At 46.1% G+C, this 10,181-nt stretch overlaps 1 protein-coding gene across 2 annotated transcripts in view; it reads right to left on the reverse strand.

Annotated features, from left to right (window-relative positions):
* Positions 1-3,204: 3,204 nt before the first annotated feature.
* The window catches only part of LOC126334925 (TELO2-interacting protein 1 homolog), a 139,203-nt gene continuing 132,226 nt past the window's right edge, over positions 3,205-10,181 (reverse strand). Inside the window, exon 16 of one of the 2 annotated variants that reach the window (XM_049997647.1) lies at positions 3,205-3,509. In XM_049997647.1, coding sequence (XP_049853604.1) covers positions 3,432-3,509 — 78 coding nt within the window. In that variant the 3' untranslated portion in view covers positions 3,205-3,431. The remainder of the gene's footprint in view (positions 3,510-10,181) is intronic. The other variant, XM_049997646.1, reaches the window with a different exon arrangement.

Below are 10,181 nucleotides of genomic sequence, written 5' to 3' on the forward strand. Positions count from 1 at the left end.
AATTTCTAACAATGACTGACTGCAATGCTACTAAACTGCAGAGTAACATTGCCTGGCATGCAGGAAGTTCTGTGACCTTAGCAGTGGCTACCTACCCTGCAACTTTTTCTTTTTTATGCCATTCACAATAAATTATGCTGAATCCTTGGCATGGTAGCAGTTTTGGTGCATTCAACAGTCATGACGGGTGTGAACCTTTACAGAATAGTACTGTAAAAGTCTCACCAATCTTTTCTCTCTCTCTCTTCCTCGTACAGATCTTTTCGAGAGGCAGAAATGGACCAGTCCAATACCCCGAAGCTTGGAGTCCAGTACAATGTAAGCATGGAAGCTATATAAATGACTATCATCCATCCCCAAAATCCTCAAAAATGCCCCCTTGCCTTGTTGCACAATGGAACCTGAATAATAGCTGGTTGATGGACGATATGTTCCCACATATCTGATGCAACATTTTCTGAGCATCAGTGGGTGATTTCTGCAGTTGGAAGCTAAATACAAGGGCTATCCAGAATATAACAGATTTTTGGTCTATCGTGGTGGGCAGGACTACAGTCGCTATCTTGGTATCATAATCTCCCTACACTGAAGTATGTGGACAAAGGAGACCCAGGACAGCTTGCAAATTCTACATTCAGTTTTCTACAGCAGAGCTACTGCAATAGTTTCTGGAGAAAACAGCCAGCTGTACTTAATTTATGAGTCCATGAGTCCAAATGTGTCAGCCATAACAGAAAATCCCATTCTTATGCACTAGATGAGAGGGAAAAGTGTCCTCTCCAGGACTTGCAACCTTCTCAACTGTGTAGGGTGTTAACACAGCACCAAATGCAGTCACAGAACTATGAATTCTTCAGTCCAGTTGGCCTGACAAACTGTTAAAACAGGGACAAATATGCTTTAACGCTTTCAGACACAAAATAAATAAAATCATTTTTAAAACTTTTATCTGTTTTATTAGGCTATAACTCATACAATATTATGGAAAAATGTGAAAATAAATTTTTGTGCAGTATTTCAGCAGGTACAGGGTGGATTCAAATGAAACCACTGCACACTAAATGCGGTGGCTTCAAATGAGACCACCACCATAAACTTCATTACTTTCCGTGATAGGGCACACAACAGTTTCTTTCTGCTGATAAACACAAAGCAACTTCGCAGCAAGAACATGTCCATCTGCTTCTATGTGGATTACTTTTTGAGCTGCAGTGTATATACATCGCCTTGATGTGCCATGTACGGGCAGATGTTTTGATTCTGTTGTGCATTTTTCCACTGGAACAACAGTGTTACACTTTTTGGCTCATGGTTGCACTTGGGCAACCAGGACTGTCTTTGAAAACACTGGATCCTACAAGGCCAGCTACAACATACTGCCAAAATTCCTGTAGCTTTTTCTTTTCATTCTGCTTGGTTAGTCGAAATAATAGAAATATCTGTCATATACCAAAATATTCTGAGCCACCAGCATCTAGATTTTCTGTCAATTGCATAGAAACAATTCATCATGTCCACTTTATCTACACATCCCATGTTTGAATTATATGATTTCACTATCTGTGGACAGGGTGTTTTTGTAATTGTGCCATCCTTTTCTTTCCTACTATCTTCTTTCAAAGTTACAGGTGAGTCAATTGTTGATAGTAACATGATAACACGTTTTCTTTCCATTTCATGGATGCAATCCTATCAGAACGAACTGACCAGTCACTTTCTCCTCTTCGTCTGGTTTCAGAGGAGGAAGTCCTTTTCTGTGGGCTCTGATGGTACCACAGGCTAGGATACCGTCAAGTTTTAGTGTCTGCAAAAGTGGAACACTAGTAAAAAAATTGTCAAAATATATGTGATATCCTTTGCCTTCTAAGCCTTTACACAAATTTCTTACAATCCTCTCTCCAAACATTTCTCCACTGCACCATCTGATTTCCCGGTATATACCTCAAAATCTCAGATATATGCCATTTTGTCAGTTCTGACCCATACTTTGTACCCCTTCTTGATGGGCTTTTGTTGAATGATATTCGCCCTTTGAATTTCACCATGCATTCGTCAACAGATTGCTCCTTAGTTGGAGCATAACATTCTTTCAACCTTGTCAGTAATTTTTTTATTAGTGGTCGAATTTTATACAATCTGTCGGAACATTTATTCCCTTTTTGTGGCATAAGGGCATTGTCATTTACATGTATACGAGATAAAATCCAGCGGAATCTTTTCGATGACATAATTGAAGAAATGTACTGATCTCTGAGTTCGTTGTGTGATGACCAGCAATCACGATATGCGCAAGGTTGTTTGATACCCATTAGAATATTTATAGCCAAAAACACTTTGAGTTCATCTTTTTCAAGAGGTCTGTAATTCTTACCTTTCTGAGTCGCATAAAGATTAGTCAGGAATGCCATGTGTTCCAGCATATTGTCCTCAAATAGATATAAAAAGAAACCAACTGGCAGCATACCTTCACCTTCAGTTTTCCATTGACACCAACTTCCTCTAAAAAATTGACAGAATGCACCATGCTGTCATCCCTTGCCCATGTAAAATTCACAGACCTTATTAGTGGCATGTTATCTTCAGAACTGAAACTGTAATCACTGTGGCACTTGTGAATCAAGATCACTGTCTTCAGCCAAAATATCACTTTCATTATCACTGGTACTATCAATCTCAGAGTCCTAACATCCAAAGGAATTTGTTCTGAAAGACACGCCAGGACTTCCTCATCTTTTAATTTGTGAGAAAACATTTTGCGAGGCTGAAACTAAAGAGTTTCTAATACTACCCCTGCAGCCACAGTGGTTTCAAACGAAACCACCAGAGGAAGTACAGAAAAATTACATGATTTTCATTATTGTTGCAATACATATAGCATGTACTTATATAAGAAAGTATTATGAATTTGTTCCATGTGTGAAAGTTACATTTCAAAGACAAATTCAATCACCAATCAAGGAAAAGAGAACCAGCACACCACAAACAAAAATGGCACTTATACTTGAATCGCTAACTGCAACCACGTGAGAAATATTGACGTAGTTCAAATTTTCATCAATAGATGGCAGCACCATCTACGTCCAGAAGTGTGGTTAAGAATGTAGCCACTGTGCTCTTGCCACAAAATCAAAATATCATGGGTGGCTTCAAATGAAACCACATCGTCACAAAGAGTTAAAGGGCAATGGAATAGGAACAGAAAGAAAAGAATGAACACATTTTACTATCTATAATAATCTAATTGCCATATTCACAATTATATGTACACAAAATATAATCTCTATAAGAAATGGATGAAACACATGACACATGATATGTCATTCAGTTTTTCTTCATACTTCTTATGACTGCAGCTTATAACTGAACTATATGACTAGAAGATGTGGTTCTTCTGCTTTCCATGATGATTTTTGGCGTTAACTGAGTTTTTGTTACAAAATCTGCAAGTGTTGCAGGATGTGAGAAACATTCTTCTTGTACTCACTATCTTCTCCACAGCTCCCAGGCAGCTAGAAAAAAGTGAAACACAGAGAAACCATAAGATTGTTTCCTATCCACATACATATTTAACATGCAACTTCAACATTATAATAGAAATAAAAATGAAACTCTTCTTCCTGTTCAAACTCTGATAGAAGGGTAAAAATTTGTTATCAGTATTTCAATCACAAACTTGTCGACTGTAGGGGCCACAATAATTGACCACTTTCATTTTACAGTCAAAGCTAGTCTCCCTTGGATTGCTTTAAGTCATTACAAAACAGCTAATTGAGAAAGGATACCTTACCATACATCTGCTGCATCATTTTCTGAGCATCAGTGGGTGATTTCTGCAGTTGGAAGCTAAATACGAGGGCTATCCAGAAAATAACAGCCTTGTGATCTATCATGTTGGATGCGACTACAGTCGCTACCTTGGTGCCATAACTTCCACACACTCAATACACATCCAGCAGTGGTAGCATTTGGTCTGTCTGTCATTTTGCTTTCTGTGCTGTGTTAAAATGCTCACTGCAATAGAAAATCCAGCCACTTGTGATTTGCATTCTGCAATTAGGTTTTTGTCCACAAAAAATTGCAAACCAATTGCAGTTTATCATGACCTTTGTGATGTGTAAGGAGAAGGAATAATGAGTGAAAGCCAAGTGAGGCAATGGTGCACTGATTTTAAAAATGGCCATACCAGTATTCACAATGAGGACCACACCTATAGGCCTAGCCTTGTGACTAATGAACTGGTGACCAGTGATGAAAATCAACACAAAATCTGTGAAAACCATCTTTTCTTGATTACGGAACTTTTGCAACATTTCCCCAAATTCCACGGAGTCTGGTACATGAAATTATGGTGGAGAAGTTTAGTTACCGCAAATTTTGTGCTAGGTGGATTCCCAAAATCCTAATGGAAGGCCACAATAAACAGAGACTTGCTGCAGCACTGGCCTTCCTCGAAGATTACAAGGAAAATGGTAAAAAAGTTATTGATCATATCATAACTGAGGAGAAAAATTGGGGGTGAAGCATGTCAGTTATGAAACAAAAAGGCAGTTTCCAAAATGAGATTTCCACTCTGCAGCAGAGTGTGCGCTGATATGAAACTTCCTGGCAGTATCCGTCTCCTACCGTCTCCGCTGTGGCTAAGCTATGTCTCCGCAATATCCTTTCTTTCAGGAGTGCTAGTTCTGCAAGTTTCGCAGGAGAGCTTCTGTAAAGTTTGGAAGGTAGGAGACGGATACTGACAGAAGTAAAGCTGTGAGCACCGGGCGTGAGTCGTGCTTCGGTAGCTCAAATGGTAGAGCACTTGCCCACGAAAGGCAAAGGTCCCGAGTTCGAGTCTCGGTCAGGCACACAGTTTTAATCTGCCAGGAAGTTTCAAAAAGGCAGTTGATGGAACAGGGACACCCACATCCTCCAAAGAAACCAAAGAAGTGTTTGCAAATGCTATCAGCAACAAAGCATGGTGTTGTGATAGTGCCACGACATTTAACAGTGCCGCCACGACAGTACGCACAAACGGCGATAGAGGCGCTCCGCAAATCAGACGAGCGCGGGAGCGCCACCTAGCTACGAACGGCACCGGCCGCATGTCACGGCACAGCAGTCGAATACGAGAGACTGAGTTGTAATCATGTGATCAGTTATTGTTTCTAAGAGAGAGTGTGAAAATCCACGCAATTATTGTGATTAAAGGTTATAACACTTTTTGGCGACGAGGTCGGGATATTTTCACCGCGTTGTGGATTTGCGTGTTCGTGACGGGGCAGACATGGAACAGCTTATGCAAGCGCTCATTGAACAACAAACACAGCTGACGGCAGCGATTCAGGCGTTGTCGACGTCGCTTACTCATCGTCTGTCTTCCTCTTCTCCGCCTCCATTCCCTCCTTACGACGAGGCCGCTGAAGACTGGGAGAATTATGAGAAGCGTTTGCGGCAACACTTCTTGGCTTTCGGCGTTGTCGACGCTCCTATGTGTAAGTCGTTATTTCTATCTTGGATTTCCCCTCGGGTCTATCAGCTGCTATCTCAGTTAGCCCCTCTGCGGGAACCAGCCTCCCTGTCCTTCCAAGAAATGTGTGACTTATTGTCTGCCTATTATCGAACAAACACCCACGTCGTTGCCGCCCGCGTGGCGTTCTACCGGTGTCGTAAACAGCCCCATCAATCTTATCGGGCTTGGGCGGCGGAACTACATGGCCTGAGTAGGAAATGTCAGTTTGTCACGGACACTCATCACGAGTCTTATGCGGATTCAATGGTTAGGGATGCTATTCTACGGCTTGCTCCTGATAAAGAAGTTCGGCAACGTGCCCTACAACTGCCAAACCCGTCGTTGTCGGAAGTTCTAAGCATCGCTCAATCCTTTGAAGTGTCTCACGCTGCTGGCGCGCAAATAGACGCGTGGTGTGATGTAGGCGCTGTACAGTCAACTCTCGACAAGGACAATTTGCCTGTTGCACAGGAGAACGAAGATGTGGCGGCGGTTCACTCGCGTAAACAACGTCGCGTTGGGCCGCAACGCTCGCAGCGAAACCAGCAACCACAGAAGCCGGTTCGTTCCGCGCTTCCTTCTTGCCCCCGTTGTTTCGTACAGCACGACAGGGCAGCGTGTCCAAAACGTTGGGCCACGTGTAATTCATGTAGGAAAAAAGGCCACATTGCTTCTGTGTGTCAGTCCCATAAAGCTCCTGTCGACGAGGACGAGGCGTCGGACATGGATGTTCACTGTGTGCTTTCTCAAACAAATAAGTTGTTTGTTACTGTTCGTGTTCTGAATAAAGACATCCGCATGCAAGTGGACACTGGCTCTGCAGTAACTCTCATTAATTCCCGCACGTATTTGGCGTTGGGCTCCCCTCCTTTGTCTCCAGTTACGCGCAATCTGAGGACTTATAATCAGCAGAAAATTCCTATCATGGGCCAGTTTGATGCTTCCACTGCCTACAAGTCTGTTGTTCGGCCCCTCACGTTTTATGTGGTGGATCATGCGGGCACTGAAAACCTGTTCGGTTATGATGCTTTCCAGTTGTTTGGATTCTCCATTGATGATGATGTGCACCTCATATCTGAGGACATTCCGTATCAACAGCTTGATGGATTGTGTTGTGAATTTTCGTCCGTGTTCTCTGCTGGTCTGGGTTGTGCCAAGGATTTTGCAGCCCACATTACTCTTAAACCTACGGCTCGCCCTAAGTTTTTCCGGGCACGCCCTATTCCAGTGGCGTTGCGTGCACCTGTCAAGGCTGAGCTAGACAGGTTAACAGCTTCAGGGATTCTCCTTCCGGTTACCTCCAGCGAATGGGCATCGCCGATCGTGGTGGTTTCTAAACCAAACGGGAGTCTGCGATTGTGTGGTGACTTTAAAGCCACTGTCAACGCTCAGAGCGTCATTGACACTTATCCTCTTCCTCGTCCTGAGGAGTTGTTTACCAAGCTCGCTGGGGGCCAGTTCTTTTCCAAACTTGACTTATCGGAGGCGTACCATCAGTTGCCGTTGGACGCTCCTTCCAAGGAATTTCTCGTTATCAACACTCCTTGTGGGTTGTATCAGTACCAGCGATTACCATTTGGCGTCGCTAGCGCACCGGCCATTTTTCAGCGGTTTTTGGAACAGCTCACGGCTTCCGTTCCCGGCTGCATAAACTATCTGGATGACATTGTTGTCACGGGAGCCTCCACTGCAGAGCACCTTCGTAATTTACGTTCACTGTTTCGGGTTTTGCATTCGGCTGGGTTGAGGTGCAATCTGGACAAGTCACAGTTCTTCCAACCCTCCATTGAGTATCTTGGTTTCCAGTTGTCCCGTGAGGGCATACGCCCTCTCCGTGAGCACGTTGCGGCCATTAACGCTCTACCCCGGCCGTCTACGGTCAAAGAACTTCAGGCGTTTCTAGGCAAGATTGCTTATTATCACAAATTCATTCCATCCGCAGCAGCGGTAGCTTATCCTCTGCACCAGCTGTTACGCAAAAACGTCCCCTTCTGTTGGTCCGACGGGTGTGAGCAGGCTTTTGTCCGCCTGAAGGCTCATTTGCAGTCGGCGCCTTGTCTTGCCACATTCCGTCCGGGTCAGCACTTGGTTCTGGCGACTGACGCGTCACAGTATGGCCTAGGGGCTGTTCTCGCCCATCGGTATGAGGATGGGTCGGAACGACCCATTGCCTATGCTTCCAAGACCCTCAACGAGGCGCAACGGCGTTACTCTCAAATCGAAAAGGAGGCGCTCGCTATCATTTATGCTCTAAAAAAGTTCAGCGTTTTTTTGTATGGTTCTAAGTTTCACCTCATCACCGACCACAAACCGCTGGTCTCTCTGTTCAGCCCCTCGGCGTCACTTCCGGATAAGGCAGCTCACCGCCTGCAACGTTGGGCCTTATACTTGTCTCGTTTTCATTATGAGATTCACTATCGCCCCACGGCCCAGCACGCAAACGCGGATGCATTGTCGCGATTGCCGATGGGCCCCGACCCTGTTTTCGATCGCGATGAACTCCTCTGTTTCCACAATGATGAGGAAGAACGTCGTGCAGTCGAGGGCTTTCCACTTACAGGTTCGCAGGTCGCGTCAGCTACTGCGCGGGACCCGGTCCTGCGTCGGGTGATCGGTTTTGTTCAACGAGGTTGGCCAGACAGGACCGGGGGCCGGGCATCGGATCCCCTTCGCAACTACCATGCCTTGCGCCTTCGTCTGTCTGTTCGTGATGGTGTTGTTCTTCTGGCCACGGATGGCGCATCTCCACGGGTCGTGGTGCCAGCCTCTCTTCGCAAAGATGTTCTCAAACTGTTGCACGGAGGCCATTGGGGTATTTCTCGGACTAAGTCCCTGGCCCGCAGGCACGTTTATTGGCCCAGCATTGATTCGGACATCGCCCATATGGTTGCTGCATGTGGCCAGTGTGCTCAACAACTGGCGGCACCTCGTACAATGCCCTCTCCGTGGCCTGATCCAGCTCAGCCATGGGAACGGGTGCACGCCGACTTTGCTGGCCCCTTCCTCGGTACTTATTGGCTACTGTTGATTGACGCCTTCTCGAAGTTTCCATTTGTTGTTAGATGTCCGTCGCCCACCACTGCGGCGACGACGCTGGCTTTGTCCAAAATCTTTGCGCTAGAAGGTCTTCCATCCACGATCGTCACGGACAATGGCCCTCAGTTCTCTTCGCAGGCCTTCCGTGATTTTTGTACTGGACAAGGGATTCATCATGTTACCGCACCTCCCTTCCATCCGCAATCGAATGGGGAGGTCGAGCGCCTTGTCCGCACTTTCAAATGCCAGATGAAAAAATTCCTTAGTGATTTTTCCACAGATGACGCCCTGCTGCAATTTCTGAGTTCTTATCGCTTCACGCCTCTGGGTGATCGCAGCCCTGCTGAACTCTTGCATGGCCGCCAACCGCGCACTCTACTGCACCTGCTTCACCCTGTCAGGCCTTGTACTGTGTCCCCTAGTGCGGGAAAATACTCGGTGGGCGCCGACGTGTGGGCACGGGGGTATGGATCTCGCCCTAAATGGATTCCAGGGGTGGTCAAGGCTCTTCGCGGCCGCCGGCTTTGTGAAATCCGTACGGGCGACGGCACGGTTGTTCGCCATTACGACCAGATGCGCCCACGAGTGGTGGCCACGCCTGTGCCACCGCCCCATCCTTCGCCTCCACCAGCCCGAGACGCCAGTCCTGTCGCTGCTGCCGATCTACCGTCCGTGTTGATGCAGCCGCCGTCGCTGCCGCTTCCAAGTACTCCGGAACCGGCCCCAGTCGCGACGCCGCCATCTCCGGGACCCATCTCGCTGGAGCACACTCCCAGGTCAATGACACCTATGGATGCTGCTCCGGAGTTTTCACCCATCATCTCATCCAGGAGGCACGTTCCTCGCACGAGCTTCCGTCCTGGACATTTTCGACCATACTCGCGTGTCTCTGCGCGGGATCTCCTCGGGGCCTCACAAGAGGCCATGGATGTCTCTGCGCTGTCCATGTCTCCAAGGAAGTGAGTGTTTATTTTTTCAAGGGGGGAAAAGTGTTGTGATAGTGCCACGACATTTAACAGTGCCGCCACGACAGTACGCACAAACGGCGATAGAGGCGCTCCGCAAATCAGACGAGCGCGGGAGCGCCACCTAGCTACGAACGGCACCGGCCGCATGTCACGGCACAGCAGTCGAATACGAGAGACTGAGTTGTAATCATGTGATCAGTTATTGTTTCTAAGAGAGAGTGTGAAAATCCACGCAATTATTGTGATTAAAGGTTATAACACATGGCTAATGTGTTTTGGGACTCTACAGAAGTGACTCTCAATGATTTCCTCGAACATGGTACAACAGTTAATTCAGAGAGGTAATGTCAAACACTAACAAAGTTAAGGCACGCAATACAAGACAAGTGCCAGGTAAAACTTAGCACAAAAGTTCTATTTTTTCACGTCAATGCAATCCACACACAGCCAACTGTACCGGTGATTCCCTACAGGGTTTTGGATGGGAAGTATTTGATCATCCACCATATAAGTCTGGATTTGGCACAGAGCGACTACCACCTCTTCCCAGCAATGAAGACGTGGCTCGCTATATAACGCTTTGATACTGACGCTCAACTGCATGTCTGTATAAACCAGCAGTTGCAAATTGCAAGTGGCAGATTTCTACAGAGATGGTACTGAAAAACTTTTTATGAATATAGTGG

This window comes from Schistocerca gregaria, chromosome 2 (genome assembly GCF_023897955.1).
Source record: "Schistocerca gregaria isolate iqSchGreg1 chromosome 2, iqSchGreg1.2, whole genome shotgun sequence".
NCBI classification, from domain to species: Eukaryota; Metazoa; Arthropoda; class Insecta; order Orthoptera; family Acrididae; genus Schistocerca; species Schistocerca gregaria.